General features: G+C 41.4%; 1 protein-coding gene across 1 annotated transcript in view; it reads right to left on the bottom strand.

Moving 5' to 3' along the window:
* Window positions 1–24,019, bottom strand: part of PAPPA2 (pappalysin 2) — a 219,805-nt gene that overhangs the window by 28,518 nt on the left and 167,268 nt on the right. The window contains exons 18-21 of the mRNA XM_074322117.2: window positions 21,006–21,174; window positions 19,507–19,642; window positions 17,718–17,827; window positions 8,403–8,474 (exon numbers count right to left, since the gene is read on the bottom strand). Coding sequence (XP_074178218.2) covers window positions 8,403–8,474; window positions 17,718–17,827; window positions 19,507–19,642; window positions 21,006–21,174 — 487 coding nt within the window. The remainder of the gene's footprint in view (window positions 1–8,402; window positions 8,475–17,717; window positions 17,828–19,506; window positions 19,643–21,005; window positions 21,175–24,019) is intronic.

Below are 24,019 nucleotides of genomic sequence, written 5' to 3'. Positions count from 1 at the left end.
ATCTCACATCGTGTCACAAAACACAAGGGGACAAAGCCCTAACAAGGGTCAAAGCCCTCCTCAAGGACCGCACATCATGCACAGGCCCATAACTGCCACCATTGCTCAGGTATCACTTCCTCCCACGCCTCACCTCTGATCTATGCCCTTCAGGTCTGCATGCAGGCATGCTGCCCCTCAGAACAAAACACATCTCCTACAAGGAGACTTTTTAGACTGACAACAGTTCCTCTCTACCGTTTCTCGGTTCAAACTCTAGGCAAGAAAAACAAGGAAAATAAGAACTCGATTTTCATGCCATAATTTCCACCTCATGAATTACAGAGTGGCCCCTGCCTCCCGAAGAGTTCCAGCAGGAAACCCAGGCCATGCCCATGAGTGATCGAGAAGCACGTGTCCCAGACGTAGCTAACAGGGCTACCATCTGGAATAGAAATAATAAGAGGGAGAGGTCCAAAACAACACAGAAGAAAGAATCCAAGGAATGGCGGTAGCAGATGGAATGAATTAGTGATGGAGGCGTTGTTGGTATCAACTACTAAATGCTTAAAGACAATACAACCGCCCGCCTATGTTTAAGTAAACACAGTCCCTCTTACTAAGTTCAATCTGTCCCCAAGGGCTCCTCACCTGGTCTTTCCACTCACAATTCCCTCCTATGCAAATTCCCCCCTTATAAGGCCGGAATTCTAATGGTAATGATACATAAAAATATCTACTGGTTGCTTTAAGAAAGCATAATATATTTACATTTAAATCCATGGCACCCTGGATTTACAGGGAAAGAGAATACCAAACGATCTTCTGTGTTTGAGACAGCAGAAAATGTCCAACCATGTCAGAGAGAGGACAATACATATTCCTTTAAAATGCTCCAAAGACTAATATGCCTTCAACACTTCCCTTTAAAACTCTGTATATAGTCTAATGCTTTCAGGATATTCTCACACAGATTTCCTTTAAACAGTCCATTGACTTTTTTAAGCCCAGTATTTTGTGTTCTGTTCTTATTGAAGGATGGTGACTGTTGACTATTTTCCAAGTAAAATAGTTAATACAAGAAAATTTTACTATTTAATCTTTATCCTTTTCTTAGGCTTAAAAAATTCCAGTTCTTTTGATTTTTTTCCCCCAAATGTATTACTATCAAGCTTTTGATATTATTTTTGTTACCTTCAAATGTTCTGTATTTTCTAATGGCTATGAAAGCGAGACCTAATGAGAAAATAGGATCAGCTCAGTTGTGACAAAAATGACAAGTCAATGAAATACTTCCACTTTCTGTTGGTCCCACTTAAACTTAACTGTAGCTTGTTTTACGAACAGCCATGTTGCTGTTTACTGATAAGCCATAATTAAAAAAAAAATTAACTATAATTTTAAAACTAACCAATTTTTTCTGGCTTATAAGAATTTCAGTTTTACCACTGACCACCAGATGTTTTATCTCTATTCTTGACCTTTCGGAACTTTATTCTACTTCAGGTTGGTTTCTTTATTTATTGAGGAACTATTGGAAGGTGAATCCTTTTCCCCCCAAGATGCGAGCTGTGTTTAGAATCATCTGTGAGTTATTAGTTCATCTCTGCCCAGTGTTTCTCCAAGTGCAGGTGAGGAGCACTTGGGATATCTGTTAAAAAAGTGAATTCTTGGATGTTACACCAGACTTGATATGTAAGAGATGGGAGGGAGGGACAGAATCTAAGACTCTACATTTTAAAAACAAGTACCCCATGTAATTCTTCAGCACACTTAACAAACAAACAAACAAACAAAAACAATAGCCTACCAGCCGAGCCTATTGCTAGTGTGAAATGAGTAAAGACAAGTGTGGCCAGGACAAGACCTCCCAGTGGATGGGTCTCCTAGGTCAGCACAAACCCCAGTGCTGATCGCCACATGGTCAGTTCCTCATTTGCCTTCTTAAATTAGGAGCATATCCATTGGGACTACCGTGTTGCCCCGGAAATAAGACCTCGCCAACCATTGGCTCTAATACGTCTTTTGGAGTGAAAATTAATGTAAGATCCGGTATTACATTACATTAATTACATTATATTATATTATATTATATTATATTATATTATATTATATTATATTATATTATACAATTATCTCATATAATTATATAATTATATTATAATCATATTATATATAATATATATTATATTGTATATATTAAAATAAGACCAAGTCTTATATTAATTTTTGCTTCAAAAGACGCTTTGGAGCTGATGGTCCGGTTAGGTCTTATTTTCGAGGAAACACGGTAGAATGACACATCCGCTAAATCTAAGAAGCGATTTCTCCTTCATATCTTTGGCCAATCCTTCTGTCAATGAACATGATGCTGGTAAATGAATGCATGTTCTTTATAAATATAGGACTTGGACTTGCAGAAATTTGCCCTAGAGCTCTCTAGCAGAAAAACCAAACTTGCAGGCAGATAGCCTTTATTGATCAGCCCCTTTTCTTTTGAAATGGTATATACTCTGGCTTTTCTTCCAGTCTTCTGTAAGCCCCTCATCCCTGCAAAAACATCCAAATGATTGACTCGGGGCTCCAAAGAGTCTTAGTAAGCAATCTCTTAGCAAACCCTCCTCCAGGTCATCTTGGTCTCCAGTCTCTCAATGTGTGTGCACATATATATGCATTGCTTATTGAGGCAAAATAATGGGAAAAAAAACAAGCATTCCTTTTGCTTCGAACAACAGAAGTCACTCCGCATTACTGAGAAATGAAAATTCCATTAATGTTTATCAGACACTCAACCAGTGCTTCTCGAACATTCACACAATAGGTACTTGCAAAACTTTTGTCAGGCTCTGACTCTCATATCTGTCCAATCTTAGTCTGAATTTTCTCTTGACAACAACTATTGCCAGTAGGCTTCGAAGTAGTAAAACCAAAAGCAGAACTGGTCTTAGACTGATGCCAAGTTAGGTTTCCCAAATGCAACCCATCCAGACAGTAAGAAATCAAGGCTAACCAAGAAGGCCCCAGATCTGAACAGTGGCCCTTTCGGAGAAAGACACACAGGTATAATCAAAGTCAAAGTCTATGGAGAAGGCAAAACTCCCCAGAAATGAGAGCAGGTTTGCTGTTACCCCTGAAAAATGAGCATGACCCACACTTGACCAAGGCCCCAAACCCCAACCCCGTGGCTGTGGCTTCATAGTTTTCTGAACCTGGTATTTGACAACAAGTTTAAAAGATATATTTCATCCATCTAACTTTAAATCTGAGGAAACTTAAATTCAGAGAGGTTAACTGACTTGCCCAAGGAAATATGGAGTAAGGGGTGGAAGTGAGAGGTTCACGTCTGCCTCCAGACCCCAGACAGCTTTCCTTTTGCGACTCATGCCTTCCTCACATGTCCTTAGCACGGCCCTCTGATTCTACACCCAACAGGGATTTTATTCTCTACGTCTTCCATTTCTTTCCTACCTTACATTCTACCTTTAGTTTTCACGCTGCTTTCCAGAAGACGAATCCAATCTTTACCAATTTAAGACTCTCAAAGTCAAAGTTCCACCTTCAATTCTCTGTCCCTACCTTTATGGGGCTTGAAGCAGTTGTCACTGAAGAATTAGGCCTCAGTTCCTCAAAGGGACACCAAAGTGAACAAGACATATGTCCTACCATTCAGGAGCTTGCAGACTGTCGGAAGGATGGACCTCTCGGTCTTGAAATAATGTGACAAGTGAGATGACACACATTTACAATAGTGTATATAATAATTTATAGGAGGAATGACAGCTAATGCTCAGAGAGACTTTGGAATTTCCCCCAAATTGTAAAAGGCTTTCCAAGTTTTATTGGAGGCCTCAATAACATTAATTAACCACAGCTACCAGCAGTAAGCAATAAATAGTCATAAAGATATAAACTGGGTGTAAGTGGACTGTTTCTTGATTCTTAGTATGTTGTTTCAATAAGACCCTGACGCCACACAGTTATGTATATTGTTCCTTAGGCAATATCACTACTCATATGCTGTAGTATTTGGCAATTTACATAATACCTTAACCTCAGGTATTTCACTTGGTTCTCTCAGGAATTCAGAAACAAAGCCAGACAGATACTACATACAGCTAACAAGTGTAGAATCAACATTTGACCCTAGTTCTTCTGACATCATTCTGACTCTGTCCTCGTCTGCAGCTCTTTTTTTTTTTTTTTTTGAGAAAGGGCACAACTTTACAAGAACCAACAAAAGGTTGAAGAGAGAATCAGAAACTGTAATCCGAAATGGAGGCTGCTGGGAAGAAGAGGATGGCCTTGCAAGAAATACACGCTCATAGAAAACGCGGAGCCAAACTATAGGTCAATGGGCACTCGATTTTTATCTTCCCGCAGGAAGGGAATTACTTAATCGTTTCTAGCCAAAAGAAGGCTGTGAGTTTGGTTTTCATTCTCAGTTGCATTCTCCAAAGGACAAGCTGTTCTTAGTTTAAGTGGAACCTGGGACTGTGGACTTGGGCAGAATTCATAAATGTGACCTTCTGAAAAAGAAAGCCAGGAAAGAAGAAAAAAGACAGAGAGAAGATAACACTTACACGATCTGATACCATCATAGGGTTCATGGATGGAGTGAACACTCCCTTTAATTATTACCCCGCAAAAGGAGACTTTTGTCCTGTCCAGGAAGTCTCAAGAAATCTCTTTGTCTTTCTTCCTCCCTCCCTTTCTCCCTCTCTCTTTCTCTCCCCATACTAGGAAAAGAGTATGAAACACTAGGAAAACACTTTATTGGACAAGCATTTGGCAGAATAAATATTTGTTTTCTACACAGTTACCATAGACTACTTGTACGCTGGTCTATAATTGTAATGGGCACAAGTCTGGACGTGTAGAGAATTATGAAACCAATGAAATGGCCCAGGTGAGAAATGGTGAAGCCCAAAGTAAGGACACCAACAGTAGGAATCAGTAGAGCTACTCATAAAATAATCCGGTAACTGAATGACCTGGTGACTGGATACGGCAGCTGTCTCCAAGTGATCTGTGAATTACAGCTCTTAGTGGGTCTCCATGGGAATGGCCTGATTCCCTTTCTTTTTTCCCATCCTCGGAGTTTGCCGTGATCATGATAAGGCCACACCAGCAGCCCTGCCCTCTGCTATCCTTATTCAATACGCATTCACGAAGTGACGAATAGTTCCTAAGGAGATGCTTTATACGAATCTATTGTGGACCACACATGCATGACACTTAAAGGCTTTTGTACATCAGCACATGAATTCCACATCACAGCTCCTTCAAATTGTTCTGTTGCCCCCACTTCCCAAAACAGATTAAGACACAGAGGCTCACACCGCTCAGCTGACCCAGGACTTGAATCCCCATTTGTTCGACTCCAAAACCTTTCCACCAACCAAGTTGCCCACCTTGCCCATGTGCAATGCACACAAGAAACAGAAAGCACAAGGAGTGTTCAGATGAAGAAAGCCAAACACGAGAAACAACTAGAAAAATAGGGTTTAACGTATGAACAAGTTTGGATTCTACATATGTAGTGCACACATGTTTTTGCTGAGACAATGGGGACATAAGTGACAATGAGAAGATGGCATTACTTCACACAGATTTTTTAGAGAAAACCCTAGCGCTGTCATTTAAGGAATCTGAGAGACACAGAACAGTGGAGAACTGACAGCAGAATCTCTGTGGCAGAGGGATATGACACAAACAAAGGCACAGAAGTGACATGGCAGAGAGCCGGGCTGAGGTAGTGAGGTCATTGCCTTGGGCTCATTGACAGAAATAAAGGAGGGACTCTACTCTTATAAGGCTCAAGGTCTAAAGGACACACCTTAGAATTATATTCAGTATTGGAAAGCAAACAAGAGAAAACCTTTTTAGATACTGGGGAACAAAGTGTATAATTTGAGCTTGGATTTCTGTGCTACCCCTTTTTGAAATGTCCTCTCCTCCACCCAGCCCTCTTGGGTTTATCTCGCCTCTGGGTCTGTCTTCCCTCCGTGTGTCTTGGACACTCTTCAGTTCCCCCGAATATATTTAGCAAACTTTTTCCAGTAAAGAATTAAGTGTTGGCCAAGTTGCCCCCAGAACATGCCAGGTTCAGCCTCTCTCGCCCTTTCTTTCTCATCTCCGCCCTCCTCTACGCATTTACCACCTATTTCCTGAGTTGCTTTTCCTTCTCCCGTGTATTTCCCTTTCCTTCCCTTTCCTCTCCTTTTGCTGGGCCTCTTTCTCCCATTCCTCTAAGTGCCTTTTTTCTCCTCCTAGACTTTCCTGGGAGACCAGAAGCAGAATCGTGTTCTTTCACACCTTGTCCTACCCAGAGAATCCCAGGGAATATTGTAGAAAAATCAGAATGTAAACAATGTTGGTGAGAATTACTCCTGGACAAAGACAGCTTCAAATTAGGGATCCACAACCTTATCTGCTCCCATAGTGACTCAGGGGGTGGTTCTCAAACTCTAGCGGTCTTCAGAATCACTCAGAGGTTTTGTGAAAACCCAGAATGCTGGTCCCACACCCAGAGTCTGTGACTCAGTGGGTCTGAGGTGGGGCCTGAGGACGTGCATTTCTAACAGGTTCCCCCGTGATGCTAATCGTGCTGGTCCAGAGGCCATGCTTTGAGAACCCCTGAAGGGTACCAACAGCAGTCAGGTGGTCAAAGCTCAGGGGTGCATGGTAACAGTTTGGCAGGGGAGCCACACAAAGGAATGGAGTTTTGTTTCTGGTCACATCGACAAAGGGACAGAAGCCTAGGAAGCTCTGGAATAGGGGTCCAGAGAGTGTGCTGGGGTGCAGCGAGGCAGGGAAGAGAAACAGGGATAGGTCTGTGTTTAACCTTCCGGGAAACCCGGAAGCCAGCTCCAAACCCTGTCATCTACCCTCCCTCTTTCCATCACGCATTGAAGCAGCAGAAGGGAATTCTCAGGATCCTTCTGATCTCTTCCCAGTCCCCTAGTCCTTTCTCTGTTTATCTCCCTCCTTCCCTGGCCTCCTCTTCCCTCTTCTTACCCCCTGCCCAGGGGATGAGTCACTCCCCCTCCTCCTCTCCCCAGGGTCATCTGTTTTTCTAATGATGGCAGAAGACGAGCTGTTTTGTTGGCCCACCCCGTAACAAAGCACACTCCATGCTAGCATGTTTCCCGATACATTCCCAGAGTGCTATTTTATTGTTCTCCTTTCCCTACCCAGTTTTCCCTTTGTCTCAGGTCTCACACTTTCCCCTTCTTTGCATCATGTAGATCTCAGTTTCCTAGTATTAGAGCAAGAGAAACAGAGATGCAGAAGAATGGAGGGACTAACATGCATGGGGGCTGGTGTGTAGGGGGGTGTGGGTTAGGGGGGAGGCGTTAGAAATGAATGGCAGCTAGAGGGCTCTCTCTAGCACACAAGCAGCAGCCAGAGCGACCCCAAGTGGCTTAATGACTTCCAGTGAGAGAAGTGGACAACAAAACCTGTTGTGACTGAGACTAGAGTCTTTGTATCTGTCACTGGTTATTCCCAAGGTGAGAAGGCTTAAATGGTGCGTGTGTGATCCTTGGTTATCCTCCATCATCGTGGCTCTGTCCCATTCATGACCCTTCCTGGCAATAATAATCCTGTTACTCTAGCTAAGGAATTCATAGCCCCCTGACTCCTCCCTCGCAGGAAGTCCACCTGGGAGGAAGTAGGCAGGGATTCCTAGAGGTAGAAAAGGTCTACGTTGGGTTACTCAACAGTGGATTACAGATCTCCCTCACAGGCCGAAGACAGATGCCTACATGACCCGGGTCGCGGACGTACATGAGGGCAGCTCACTGGGTGGGAAGCCACAGGGAGAGGTGACGACCACATTCACCGGAAGAGCAGCCGCCCTTCTGGGATTGTAGCTGCTACCCAGCTTCAGCTAGCTGTTGCCATGGTTGCCAGGTCGTCTTGTTTTTCAAGAGAAAAAATCATTTCATAAAGTGTTTTATATTTATTTACATTTGGAGTGCGTGTGTGAAATGTTCTTTATATACACATATCAATGTTAGGGGGAAAAAATCCCAATTTTTAAGTGTTGGCAACCAAAACAAAATTGGTTTTAAGACACTGTTGTTGGCCAAATCAACCCGTCGGTGGGTCAGGGGTCTGCGAAACCTTCATTGAACTAAGCTCAAGCAAGGCCCAGTGAGGGATCCCCAAACCACAAATCATTCTGATTTGCTTTCAACTGATTTTGCATTATGTCATTTAAAATGAAACCCTGGAATTTTGCTAAAAAAAAAGCCAAAATAAAAAATCCTAATACCTGTAATTGTGGGCTGATGGAGCCAAATTTAAGAAATTAAACAATAGGCATAAGAGTGAAGAAAGGGGAGTATCTTGAATTAGGAAGACTCAAGTCCCTGTGAGTTAAGCAGACCAGAGACGTGTGGGAAGAAGGGGTGGCTTACCTCACACGACTGGATGCAGTGGATCAGGAAGGGGTCTGGGTGCCACTGACGCCGTCCAGTGCACACGATGCTCTGAACAAAACCAAAGATGCCTGGTCAGTAAGAGAAGGGGCCAATCCTGAGCTTACTCCACCCGTCTAACCCCATTCCCTGAGGAGCCAGATCCTGGCTGCATTGCCACGAAGAGGGCCAAGGATGTCTGATCTTTCCGGTGGAGTAAATCCTATTATTAGTGCCAAGACAGAAACTCTCAGTGGAGGGGATTTTTCATCCTTTTCATTCTCCTTCCCCAAGGGATCAAAATTTCCAGAGCGATGGTGTATGTGTGGTTAAAAAAAAAAAAAAAAAAAAAAAAAGCATCCTCGATATTATAATGTGTTTCATGTGATTTTAAGCACAATATTGGTTCCATTTGTTTTGACATTTTAAATAACATGACAAGAAACTGTGAGATGGCTGTGTTGACCAGGAAGTACTGTGAGTTTTTAAAGGCTGAGGAATAGAACCTCACAAGAAGAGTCTTGAACTGAAAAAGTATCTCAGGAATGCTAGATCATAAGATACGAACGCCTAAGCAAGGACTGGAGGCTGCGTTGCCCTCCCTGCAACTGTTGTGAGCACCATTTTTCTCTTCCTTGTAGGAAATAAAAGAGGGTCTATGCACTGGACAGATTGGGTTAATGTGAAACCACCAGGACCGAAAATGGCACCAACATTAAGGTGGTGAGAGCGAAAACATGTTCATATTAGAACACAGGAGACTGTCTCATTCCCAATGGCCATTTCCATATGCGCATTTAAACAAATCAGTTATCCAGTTTTTGTTAAGTAATAACTCATTTTCACTGAGCTTTTTCCTTTTAATTTTTGCATTTTAAAATTTCAAAAGATGCACTTCAGGAAAAGAGAAGGTCCCAGAGGAGGTTTCAAAGTGAAAAGGAGATTCTCTCCATAGCCTGCTACCAACCCACCCGTTTGCAGACTTTCATAGTCACATTTTAATTCAGTACAATAGGAATTCAGTACAATGGTTAGAAAAATAATACATGCTGAGATATGAGCTTTACACAAGATAGCATCTCCCGTACTCTATAATGCAAAGACTGCAATAATCAGATTGGAGACATTTGCATATATAAATATTAATATGTAGGTATGTGAATATATGCCTCGTAATGAGATATGAAAATGGGAAACTGCAATATTTTCCTGGAGTTATACTGTTAGAAACAAAAACTTCTCTTTCACAGCTCCCCTGAGAGGGAAATAAATACTATAAATCCTAACACATTTTGATATTCAAAATTCCATCTTGTAAAAATGTAGAAGGTGACTTGGCTTAAGTTACCACTGCAGTAAAAAAAAAAAAAAAAAAAAAAAAGGATTATTAAATCTATCTGGGATCACAAATATATAACGCAAACACAACAGGAGTGTTCAGTCTATTGAAAAAGTGGGCTATTCTCCTGCATTTAAAGCCACTTAAGCAGGCTATTTGCATGTAAACAATGACACTGCTATCTAGAAATAATTCTTGTTTATGTTTTAAAGCTGGTATATCACCAGAAAATGGTAATGGAAAAATGCAATAACTTGTGCCCTTGAAATGTAAATACATGGCAACTTTATGCCTTCTCTTAGCACTGCATCCACTAAGCACCCCAGTCCCCACCTCAATCAGCCAGGCATTCAATTCAGACCAAATGTAGCGGAGGTGCCAACAAAATGTATACAAGTGGACACTTTGGTTTACGTTGCTCAAGCAGTAAGCAGTTTGCCGCAATCAGAAGTGTCTGGACGCTGATGGTCACCACTTTGAGCACCTCTTGTAATTGCAGAAGTCAAACGTGACTTGTATTCATCTTTTGTTATGGGTATATATTGAGTATTACGATTGTAACACAGTTTTTCTTTCTTAAAATGTGTATACATTGTTTTGGCATCCTCTGTATATATACCTCACTCACTGTGAGCCAGGTTCCCCCAGCGAGCAAGAAGGATCTAAATAAAGATCCAGCAATCTAGTCTCTGCCCTCCAAGTACTCAGTCTGCTGGGGAGGATGTGGAAAAATGTCGAATTCCTCCAATAAAAGGATACTCGGCCTTGGCACCTCACATGATGACCATGGCCAGAACTCTCCAGAACACTCTGAACTGTGTGTCAGCTTCTCTTATACCCTCCAAACATTCTATCCACCCACCCCTTTTATAAATACAGGAGATTTTTTTTTTTAAGACTTTAGAAATTCTATAAATACATCGCCAAAAAAGAAGACAAAAAAAGGTTTGACTTGATTTTAAATTCTTTTTCTCCTATTCTCTTTTCTCCTATTATTTCCAATTTCGTTTTGACATCTTAGTATTTTTATGAAATTTTATTTCATGATCATGTAATATATGCTCACAGAATAAAATATAAAAGATATAAAAGGGTGCACAGTTTCCACTACCCGGTTTTCTTCCTCTTATTTTCAGTTCTTTTTTGTATCATTACAGAGATATTCTATGCATATACATACGTACATACATAAAATCTTTTATTTCTTCACACAAATTATAGAATTTTATTTTGTACTTTGGTTTATTGTTGTTTTCTTGTCTTACTTTATTTCACTTCACAGCGTTTCTTGGGGTTCTGTTCACAATATGGTATCTGGGCTGTTGTATTCTATTGATTACATAGTATTCCATTGCATGGATGTACCCTGATTTACTTAACTAGACCCAGAAAGATGGATATTTAGGTTATTTATAGTCTTTTGTTCTAACAGACAAAACTTATGTATAAACCATTTCACACATGTGCAATTATATCCATAGAATAAATTCACAACAGTGGAGTTGACAATACCCATCTCGACGATTTTGTGATGTTTTATAATCCAGACTTGAAACTACCAGACCGGTAGCCTTCTTTAACCTCCATAAACATTGCAAATGTTTCTGGTATCTGTGTCATATGCTTTCCTAAATTGCAAAATCCTTGAGGATAGGAACTACCTCCCATTTACACTTCTTATCTTAGTGACTTAGGGAGAGATGCTATTTTACAAGTAATTGTTAACCACTACGTATGATGCTGTATCTCTAGGATTCTCCTTTACCTTCTGGCCTATGAAAGTCACTCATCCCGTAAGTTAAGATATGCATATGCCATTAATTGAACTATTTATTGATCAAAATTGGAGGAACGTTTTAAATGTTTTTCAGGACCTGAATTTTATGGGCACATTGGTGGTGGTGAGGTGAAAGAGGGAAGTGAAACAGGAAGAAAAGTAGTGAGAAGGAAGCACAGACATTCCTGGGGAGGTATGTTAAATTAATTAAACAAGGAGGCCATTAGACCTAGTGTGAGGCCATGGCAGGTGCCATAAGCAAACAAAAATCTAAGCCTGTAAATTCCTCAAGGTCATGAAATGGAAAAGGACAACCAATCACAAACAGCCAAGGAGGTCTTAAACAATAGCCAATCAATAATCTCCTTACTTTGCGTCTGCCTTTTCTCTCTCCCTGAGCTCCTGTTGGTGGAGCGCTCCTAACCACTTCCGGTTTGGCACTGCCCCCTTTGAATTGATGTTTGCTCAAATAATCTCTTAAAATTTTAATATTCCTCAGTTTATCTTTTACCAGCCCAATGGGATTTTGTTATTTTTGACAAATTATGTATGTTACATTTGAAAAGCTGTACAGAATAATTGAAAGAACTTTATATCCTCTGCCCAATCTTATCAAATCTTAACATTTTGCTGTATCTGCTTCCACCGTATGACAAGGCACTAGAGATTTAATTAATGTCCCCTATCCGTGTCCCTCCATTAGCACTCTCCTTCCTTCCTCCCTGCTGGGTAATGACTATTTTGAATTTTTAAAACATTATTTCTATACACTTTGTGTATGGTTACGATTGCTGTGATACTACTGACAAGCCACTTCTCAGACGGATTGATTGTGCCCAGCTAGGTGCCAAAGATTTGTTTTGAACTTTCAAACAGGAAAGCGGCTCATGAGAAAATCAACTTAAAGATTTGAGCCATTAAAATTGGTTGAGCCATTTAAAAAAAAAAAAAGCAATTTAAAAAAGGAAGGAAGAACAGCAAAAAGGAAGGAAGGGAGGAAAGAGAGAGAATCACTTAACAGTTATTAGGACGGTCCCACGGCTGTATAAAGGTTGTTTCCTAATTAAAGGTCGCAGGACTGATGCTTAGCCAATTTTAAGTTCTATCAAAAAAAAAATTGCTCAATTGTTTTTTCATTCCAATAGTTTTTTGGCAGGATGGGCTGCTCATCACGTCAGACCACAGAGCTCTGCTGCTGCCCATGTTTGTGACAATTTCCTTATTTCTATGGATGTATGCAACCTAAATGAAATACAGCGTTGTCCTGTGTGTTTATTGGGACCCTAGCACACTGCCCTGCCATCTGCTTCCAGTTCCTCTTCTTCCCTTGTCCTCCAACACCCTCTTATCTACTTGTCTCTAGTAACGATGGCTAGAAGCCTGGAGATACATCCACACCGAGAGTGAGCAAGTCCACTCTCTTAAAGCTGATGAAAAATGAGACCTTTTCATGAGTGATTTCTTTTCCCACTGATGTGGGGCAAGTGGCACTGGAGCTGTTACACATGACTGCATCTTTCAAGAGGACACTTTGGGGTGGGAGGGCAGACAAGGATTAGGACATGAGGAGACAGAGGGATGGTGAGATAATTCAGTTGGAAATTAGGGCTCCTGGAGGGTACTATCTTCTTTTTCTTCCTGCTTCTCTCTTCCTCTTAAAACATGTTGTGTTTATCTCAATAATTATTAATCCTTTGGGGACCAATTTTGGAAAACGAAGTAAGAAATTACAAGATTTGCCTTGACTGAGCAATTCTGTTGAAGGACTGCGGAGCTGAGAGAGGGATTTCATGCAGAGAACCTTCGCAAACCTAACATGTGCAGCCACAGGAAAATCTCATTAATTTGGACCTCATGATTATAATATACTAAAAAAAGAAAAGCATTGTCTGTGAAAAATAAGTTTATGAAGCAAACTACTAGGGAAAATCAGATGTCATGATGGATGCTTTTGTACTTCAGACAGAAACACTTTCAAGTGCAATTTAGAAAACTCATTTACACATAAACAATTGCCACATTATGCATAGAAAAGAATCCATGAAATCAGGTTCCCAAAGGACCACTTCTTGACAATGTAAGCCAAAACATTATTTTCCTATTTTAAATAGGAAAGTCACAAGATAATAACAAAACACCCTGTCAACATAGTGATTGATCATAAAAATTCAACCTTGCATAGGCTTTTTGGAAAAATCCCTGAGAAATGGCTCTGTGCAGGCGGGAGCCAGTTTCTTCTCCAGGATCTTTGGTTTCATCCGGCAGCCTCGTTCGGAGCACGGGATGAAGAGAGTCATGCATTGAGGAGATCGGGGGATGAAAGTGAGGCATCCTTCCTACCGACAAGAATCTTACAGTGTTAGAATGGAAGATAAGAAGGGAAGGAATCGATGAAGAAGAGAACAAGCAGAGATGAAAAAAGTACAAAGTGCTCCCAGCAAAAGCCTGAGGCGCTCTCCACACCCTCAGCTCAGGGGCGCTCGGCATCAGGCCTCCGGGTACCACCAAGAGGTCTGGAGGGTGGTCGGGCAGAGGCCCCCGGTGTCTGGGTCTGAGCCTTGGTACTGAACTGGTGCTTGGCTATCTCCTGCTGGTCCCAACCACCAGATTCTCCTGCTCAGTCACCTGGCAGGCATTTATTGAGCTGTCAAGAAGCCCTTTTGTTTACCATCCTCTCTTTCTGTCAGGATATTTCTCTGCTGATGCCATCACCATAGAAAGGTCTAGATCTCTGTGTATAGTAGGTGAGGGAGGCAGACGCCATGACAACAACAAAGGCCCAGAATTTTGACCCCCTACCTCTTGTCTCCCAAAGCCACCACACACTTGAAACATTTAACAATAATAATGTAATTTCATCCTTACTCTCTTCTGTCTCACAACCAAAGCGGTTAGAAAGTGCTTCTTTAGTCAGAGGTGTCACAATAGGAAACACTGAATGGCCATGAATTTTCATCCAGCCTCATGTGTAAAAGGGACAGAAAAAAGATGAACAAATGATCTACACATTTCTGTCTACACACGCGCGCACACGCACACACGCACACGCACACACATGCACACACACGCACACGCACACACACGCACACACGCACATGCGCACACACACACGCACACACACGCACACGCACGCACGCGCACACACGCGCACACGCACACACGCACACACACACGCGCGCGCACATGCACACACACGCGCACAAAGTATAGAACAATGTCTTTTTTTTCTTTTTGAAGATACCTTTTCAGAAATCAAGGAAATCTCCCAAAGTAAGATTTGTACTAAAGTGAATAGAAATGGTATTGTTATATAATCCAGAACTATGTGCTAGAAGCTGCACAAGACATTTCACAAGTCTTATTTTGAATTTTTGTAACAACTCTGCAAGACAGATACTATTATCCTCATCCTTGCTATTAATAATAAGTAGACAGAGGCTCCAAAGGTAGTACTTGAACCCAGGACGACCTCACTCTTCTTTTTATGCAAGTTACTACTTTGAGCTGTTTTTCATCAAAACCCCAGGCTACCTAAGTTCTCAGAAATTCTTCCTTTAATGAAAAGTATATTATTCTAGGAGTCAGGTATCATTTGCATGAATAAAAACCAGCAGAACCCCCCGAGAAATGCAAATAAACTTTGGAGGCATTTAAAAAGTATACTCGATTGTTCATTAAAAACAAACCCTTTCACAACAAGGAAAAGCAGTATTGTAGGGACATAGTTCTCTCAATTGTTTTTGTTAGACTTCATGGGGCAGGAAGGGAATTGTGGGAATGAGGGAATTCTCATGGTTGAGAGAAGTGACCTAAACATACACGGGTGGGGATGGGGGAAGCAAACAAGCAAACACACAAACCAAAACTACAGCAAACGGTGATTCCTGGGAAATCACACTGAGCTTGGAGCCAGATCATTTCCTGTCATCTTGCAACCTTCGAAAGATCATCCAACAATGTCTAATGTTTAAGTGAAATAAGGATAATAAAGTCTTCCTTTCCTACTTTCTTGGTTTGTGATAAGATTTAAATCAAATTATAAATATATACAAATATATATCATATGCACAAGTTTGAAAACAAAGTGTTCTCCAAATGTAATGTGTCGCTTTTACTACAAAGAGTAAGGTCATTGGAAGCAGATTAGAGCAAACGTGCACTTGAATCCATTTGCTCTGTAGTCTTGCCAGACACAAAGGTATGTGAAGCATGGAGTTAGCAGAGGTTTGCATGAAATAGTTGTTCGCCATTTACTAACCCAATGAGCCATGCTCCAAATAGGTGTGCTTAGAGGGTACTTAAAATTTTCGTGTTGCCAGGATTTTATTTTGCGGTAGCCATGTTTCTCAAAGCATAACAGTGGTGCTTGTTCAAGACGTGCTCGAAGGCACACATCACTGGCCTCTGTGAAGGGTGGAACCCACGTCTGTTCCTTTTACAAACTGCCTAAGTGATTCTTAAGGACACCGGAATCTAAGCTTGAGTACAATATACGTTAACCCCCCAAATAAATCAATTTGTTAGCAATAAGGATTTTACTCCATGAAGAGTTTCATTTACTAAAACTGCTTGGGTTTACGAGGCATTTCTTCTTATTTATGAGGACAAGGTTGGATTCCCCAGCCCTCAAGAGCCACTGAGTGCCCCCAAATGGCAGACGTCATGAGATCATGTACCGTTGGTACCCAATTGCCTCTCTAAGGACCCAGGAGCACAAGATCCATAACCTCATCATCATTCTATTGCTTCCATTGACTTCTTTTTGGTTTTCTCTTACAATGAAGTTTCAATTTCCTACAAACGAAGCATCCTATGTAGGCACTGTTTGTAAACAATACTCCTTAATTTCAGAATATCTAGGAAAGAGCTGAGAGAATCCAGGCTTGTTTAGCCATTCTATGATAACTAGTGGTAACTATTGGGTTAACCCTTGGTTTCCTTTTGGCATAAAAAAATACTTGATTTGGGGCTACAGGAACAAATGAAAATGTTCTTAATTATGTTTTTAACTTTGGAAATTCTGACCTTTGGGATTTATTTTCTTTTGCGGGGGGACAGGGGGACAAAGTACTTTTATAAAGTGAAGATGCGGCTCATTTTGTGAGTTACCTCATTTCCCCTACACTGTTGGAAGCAGCGAACTGAATGATTTCACTTTGTTTCCACACAGAAATCTGACACAAGTCTCAGGAATGCCACTTAACTAATAGAGCTCCTAAGGATATTGCAAACTGCCCACAGGTGCCACATAGTTTAGCCAATCCCCCAAGTCACAAAGAGCAAGGCAGTGTCATTGCAGAGGAGAAGAGCAGGCAGAGGTGAGGGAAGCAACCCGTCTTCAGTAAGAACAGCAACTGATCAAGAAAGGGTAGCACGCATTCAGCGCCAAGTTAAAAGGGTTTCTCTGCAGGTTCTCATCGGATACTCATGTTAACCTGATGAGATACGTATGATGCCTCCTTTACACGAAGACCGGGAGGCACAGAGGAAGGTTAAACGGTCTACGGTTACGCAGCTGATGAATGACAGCGACCAGGAGTAACATCTCGGCATTTTTTCAACACATTTTTTTTTTTTTTTATTCCAAGGTCTACAGGGTTTCTGCAATTGTTATTGTGCTCACAATCATAACTTGGATAAATGATTTTCCCAGATAGTTTGATGTTTGGCTTAAGGAGAAAAAAGTATTCTGCCTGCGTTTTCTCTCTGGAACGGGCAGCTTGAAATTGATGAGGGTGTGACGACACACAGCAACACAAAGCTGCTGAAATGGACCCAGTTTGGGGGAAAAATATACATTGACTTTTCAAGTCGAAAATAGTGCTACAACAATTTCTTTGCTCATTCAACCAGGGCTGATACGATACCTACAAAGTGTGTGGCACCGGAAAAGGCTCTAGGAATAGAAAGACGCACAAAACGCTATAGACTCCTGTACCTATACTATTATGCTTTATGTCTCTGAGTCTTCTTTCTAGATTGTCTTTTAAGATTTGCTTTGTATGTGGACCATCATTTTTTCTCCCACTCTCTTTGTCCTTCTTTGTAAAATCCTTCTGTCTAGGAATGATTCTATGTGGTTGATTGACTTACGGATGCTTTGAAAGGCTCTGAAATTATTCCAGGGCGTCAGCTGTCAGTGGAGAACTGCTCAGCAGTCTGACGCCCGTGGCACATAAAAAAATGTCCCTTTCCTCACCTGGACTTTGACGGGCTCCATCCAGTGCTCCAGAGTGTCAGCAGTGATGTTCTCTGGCAGAATCACGGGGTCACTGGGGGGCATTATACACGATGGGGAGCACACTGCACCTGCAGGAACAGAAATTTACAGCGTACAAGTGAACTTTCGAGATCTCAGTCTTTTTCATCCTGGAATCAATAGCTTTGAATTTTCAAGAGCAATTTCTATGTTATAGGTCACGATTATCGTGGTTATCGGCAGGACTGATATTCATCTACCATGTGCCTGATAGTTTCTACATGAATTCGTAAGGAGCCACTTGCCCACGTTAACACCTATTCCCCAAGTGCCCCCCCACCCCGCCCCGTCTGGTCCAGGACTCTTTTGGAATCCATGAATCTCTGCATGATACTGCAATTAAAAGAGTAAGTCTCGGTCCAGCAGACCTCCAAGACCCCACTCCTGGACTCTGGCTTGCCAAAAATCTATCCTGATTGGTTGATGCCTCTTAAGTACATTTAATATTCTTCCTGCTTATAGGATCTTCTGAAGTATATAACCCCAGGATCTATTACCTAAGAACTTTACTACCTGAGATAAAAATGGCCCAGGAATTATGAAGGCAGATTTATAATGCCTATTGCTACAGTGAAGATCATTACGCTGACAGCCAAGAAAACTATATGATTAAAAAAGAAAATAATGGGAAATCAGAAGAGATTTTGGCTATGTGTTGGCCTCTTGAAGGAAAATCTTGCTGCACTCTTTTGTACATGGAATCCAAGTGTCTTCTAAAATTCTATTCACAGAGGCACACTCTGGGTTCTCTATTCCTCACCTGTAGCTTTAATGTTCTCCAAGTTTCTTTTCAGCTCTCGTTATCTCCATTTTGATGATTTTTGCTAACTTGTATAATAACTCAAAGAGCTACAAGCCCCTTAAGGACTAAATATATGTGAGTGCCTGACATTTTAATATAGAAAGTAGAGGGTGGGGAGATGAGCATATTTGCTCATGAAACTCCACTCAAGAGGCATAGTCTAAGCACCTTAACCACACGCCTAACTGCAAGATATTTCCGAGCAAAGAGCAACTTGAAGATAGTAAAGAACCATCTGCAAAACTAACGAGCTTTCCCATTAAATTATACCCATGGCATTACACAAGTTAGAATGACTCGTGCAATCACTTCTTTCTTGCAGAGTTCAGAATTTAGGGTTAATCTCACAAGGTTTTCCACAAACAGCACCTCTTTACTATGATGCTATGGTCCAGCCAGGGCAAAGATGAGTCAGCATCACTAGCAATCAGCTCTGGCCACAGAGACCTTTAATTGCAATTATTTGATCCAGAAATTGCCCAGAAGCTCTGGAACCTGGTCCTCTGTAGAGAAAGAATCGCTGCCGAGCAACACAAGCAAATGCAATCTCAAATGGTCTCTTCCAAGAGCTCTCTGCTCTAGTCACAACTGCAGAGGGAACGAACGAAGCGCCCAGCACATGTGTGGTGTATGACTACACATTCCCACTTTTCCTCTTGGAAGGACAACTGCCACCAACCAATCCGCTTTCAGCCTGCAGCGAAGTGAGAAACACAGCCAGACATTGTGCAAATGGTTCAGCCACTGTACTAACATTACACACATTGGGAAGAGCAGAAAGCAAGAATTTGCCGTACATTTCACTTTTACTGAAGCAGCTAAGAGTATTTCCATCCAGTTCTCAGGGAGAACAGTGACTTGAGATCCAGACAGATCTAATGAGAAGATTCCTTGAGAGCAGAATTCAGCATCTCTTCCTGAACTTACCAATCCCATATCCTTGTTCACACTTGTACTCCACGAAGTTCAGCTCTGACGGGGGTGGTGGACATTCCCCTTGCAGCTTCTCACACAACTTGAATTCCTCAGACCACAGCCCCTCCTTAGTGCATAGGATGGAGAGCTAGAATGTTAAAGGTAAAGAACATTTCATTCTTGTTTTGTTAACCTCATTCAGAGGCGGGGAAAATGGTCTGATCAAATGGTAACATTCTCCCACTTCTAGAACTTAGATTAAAAGACACTAACGAAATAATACACTATGCTGCTACTGATCAAAACAAATTTAAAAAGTTATGACAATTATTTGCTCTTTTGATGTGAAGGAGTTATGAGCAATTTTGTCATTAATGAAATGTATTCACAATGTGTTTTCCTTTGGCTATAACATGAGGATGAGCTATCAACTGTAACCCGTGCATTCTGAGATGTTTTGGGATTTTTTTTTTTCCAGATGGTGCTGTTTTGCATTGATTCATCCATACTGTCACGCAAATGCTATTTGTGACAAATATCAGACTTTTTTCAAGATGAGTTTGATCCAGTGAAACCAAGTCATAATTTTTCTGAAGTTGTGTTGGACCTTTCTGTTTGGATGGACACACCATGGTTACTTTTGGTTTCACCAAAGTTCTATTGCCTTTCTCCACCTGTTTGTTGGTTTGTATAACTCTTGGCTTCATACCTCCAATAACGTAGAACAAGAGAATAGCACTAACTCACAAAACCCAAGCAAGTGAGATTTTAGAATTATAGATAACTCTCCATTCATATGGCCAACTTCGTGAGTGCATAAATAATCAGTGCAAACAGATGTGTTTGTCTCATTCATGGCATATTCTTTTCATATCTGTCCTGCAGTGCTTATCTTGGAGTGCTGGACACTGAGATAAAGACATGAGCCAGGAGAGAAGTCAAGGTCATTGATCTTTGCCCAGGAAGTCTGCTTAACTTCCTGTCTCATGTATGCGTGTGTTACTTGAAAAGATTCTAAAATAGAATTGATCTTAGTCACATAACCACGATAAGACTGTGGTTTTCATTTCGGACTTTGTCAGCCAAAATCCTAGAGAGAATAATAGTCAAACCAAGCTTTCAGCTTTTCCTTTGCTGAAGAATTCATGTGTCTGCCCAGGGCTCGGTTCTACAGAAGAATATAATACCAGCATTCCTGCTATTAGGTCAGTGGCTATTCATGGGAGGAAATCACTTTGCCAAATCAGAATCCTAGCACTTTCGGGAACGTACCCAGATACCCAACTATCAGGTTTTTCTTCTTATCCAAGAGAGAGTTCTGAAAAAATATTCCAAAACGTGATATCTTCTGAATTCCCTATCAAATAGTATCATTCCCTCCTGTCGGAATCCCAGCTTAGTAAGGCTCTGCCTGTTGGTATCCACTTAGATCATTTCTACTCAACGTTCTTGGATTGGTCATCAAGATTAGAGCACAGCCTGATGCGAAGCAAAGTTCAAAGCATCCTTACCCTTTCACTTTCCCGGTTACAGTTGAGCACACACTGGCTGTTGAGCTCAAAGCCATTGGTGCATTCATACATGCCTTCAAAGACAGGGGAAGGGGGCTCGCACTCCACTGGAACACAGCGGCCTTGCTCCCAGGTTCCATCCTCCAGGCACTGTATCTTCAGGAACTTGCTGATAAGACATAAAATATAAGAACTCATCAGACTCCCTCAAGGAGGTCATGGAAGAAGATTGGATTCTTAGTGAGATGTGATAAGAATTAGCAAATAGGCAGGGGCGGTTGGTTCTTGCTAGCCAGATGTCCTATCTCTCCAGTCTAATTTCTAAGTCATGGAAGTAAAACTAGTAATGTACACTTAATAGCAGTGATAGTCGTAGCTGGTGTATAGTAATATTTGATATATTACTCTCACGAGAGATTGATAAGTATCAGCACAGAGTCTAGACTATGTAGAGTTAGGTTTTCTTTAAGCCTTTCATCTTGGAGAAGTCTCACATGTAAGTGATGGGGAGGATGGGGGACAGAGAAGGTGTCACATGTAGGAACTCCCCAGAAGTGATCTGAGGCTCATCAATGTTAATATGGTGATGGAATGGTGAAGTTGCCGTTACTGCTGGTTCTCCAGAGAGAGGAGAAGATGCAGCAGTGTGAGTCTGAATTTTTTTTTAAAACAGAGACTCTTAGACTGAACTTGTATAATAACTCGCTGGAGATTACCATGGTCATTTTGTTTGTTTACAAGTCCATTTTTTCCTTGGAAAGCATTCATAGCTTTCATCACATTCTCAAAGGAGACATGACTCAACGCTGCCCTGGAAAACTCGCCCTTCACTCTCATGAACGGACATGGCCTCCCACCGGACAGACTGCATTCGAGGTAGATGGCAATCAACAGAATTAGGTGTTGATACTTCAAAGTCTATTCCATTCCCCTTCTGACTCACTGCCAATTTGAAGGTGCTTTCCATTTTGCTGTTTCAATGCATCTACTTCTGATTCAAAACATTCCTGAGTACAGATAAGCTTGTGATTCTAAAACAGAAATAATCCTTTGGCCATTGACTCAACCACATAGTGGCCTCAAATTGCTATTTTCCAAGGTCATGATGCCCTTTGTAAATTTAAATATGCCCATCATCCACACACTTTGAATTGACTGCTATTGTACAATACTTCCTGTCTATTTCCCCAGTATTCTAATTTTATATTAGTATAAATGTGCACATGTCTATCTTTCCCTCTAGGTTGGAAGCTTCCTGAAGGCAAGGATTATGGCTTATTCTTGTGTTTTTAATTCACAGAAACTAAAACAACATCTGGCTTATATTAGGCATTAATTATTTGCCAAATTGAATCATTCAACCAAAATTCACAGTGTGTTAGACACACTGAAGAGCACAACACATATTTTAACAAACTAAATCATCAGAATACCCCTAAGGAAATGGTGTTGGTATTCCCATTTTATAAAGAAACATACTCAGAGATGTTAAGTATTTTGCCCAAGACCCTACAGCACAGACTGTGTTTGATTCGAAATAATTTAAATAAATTTTAATAGTTTAACGTATTTTAACAACCTCTACTTAGAACTAAGTGAAGGAGTGTTTAGTTGATTATTAAATCGTTCTTCACACCTTTAGTCCCAGGAATATTTTAGGACAGAAATTTGACTTTTATGACCGGAATTCTTCACCATCACAGTTTATGTGGACGTATATCTACTCTCTGTTCATAAGAAACACTATTTTTGAGCGGTATTTTGGGTGTCTGGCAAGACATACATAATTTCATTGAATCTCCCAAACAGCAGTTGAAGGCCAATACTATCCACGTTTCAGAGGAGGACACTGAGCCTGAGAGAGATGAAAAGCTAGCTTAAGGATCGATCCACAGGACAAGCTGCCGACGGGACTGGGACCCACGTTGACCTGCTGCTATAGCCAATGTGCTTCCACTGTGTCAGGATGAGCTGCCCCTTCTATGCTCTGCAGTCTCCTTTTCATATTAGTATCACCTGTCCTTACTGAGCCTCCCAGATGCCCTTTCTCCTGATGCTACATCTATCAGTGTGGTAAAAATAGAAGACTCATTTTTGAAACTGTGTATTGAGTAATAAATTACATACACAACAGTACCCAAATCTTTGTGTACAGCTCAAGGAATTCTCACATGTGAACACGCCTGGGTAATCGCCACTCAGATCAAGATGCAGAGAGTTTGCAGCCCCCCAGAAACTCCCCGGGGTGTTCCTTCCCAGTTAAACCTCCCCACGCCCTGCAACCCACTCTATTCTGACTTTCATCAGATTAGATAAGCTTTGCCTGTTCTTGAACTTTCTATAAGTGAAATCACACACTATGTACTCTTTAGTACCTGCCTCCTTTCCCTAATGGAAGATGTCATTTTAAAATACCTCCCCAAATGTGTTTTCATTGAAGGTGTTTTTACTATACGGAAGCTCCTTTTTGTCCCTCTCCTGGCCTGGATGTTTCACTCCTTGTTCCCAGTACAGAGTGTATATCCTCCCAGGGACTCTCTTCTTTTGACCGCCTCCCACAGATGAAACCCTTCCCCTACCTCTTCTGAATTGACACCCCCCAGCTGGAGAGGGCAGACAATACCACTGATACTGGGGGGAGAGACGAGACTGCAAAACCTTGCATGTCAGCATAGTTATAAAGGAAAACCCTTGCTTGGCCAGGACGATAATATTTTGACTTCATGTGGTATTTTTCTCTGAATTGGTTGGAACACTTCAGCCATGGAAACAGTCCTCCTTTTCCTTGCCCAGAGTGAAGAGCTATTCAAGAATGCCGATTTCATCTAGTTCCTTGCCAGTTTAATAACCTCAGGGGTGAGGGGTGACAGATCAAACTTGGATGGAGAAGAGTGAGTTGGATGTTGTGGGTGGTATCCAGACATCATGATAGGTCTGTGCTACAAATCACTAGTAATACCAGTAAAATATAGGTGTGTGTGTGGGTGGGGGGTGGAGGGGGTGGAGATGCTGGT

This window comes from Rhinolophus sinicus, chromosome 11, assembly GCF_057876585.1.
Source record: "Rhinolophus sinicus isolate RSI-liver-muscle chromosome 11, RSI-T2T, whole genome shotgun sequence".
Lineage (NCBI taxonomy): Eukaryota > Metazoa > Chordata > Mammalia > Chiroptera > Rhinolophidae > Rhinolophus > Rhinolophus sinicus.
The sequence above is the reverse complement of the archived record's forward strand: the minus strand, read 5'-3'. Positions and strand labels throughout refer to the sequence as shown.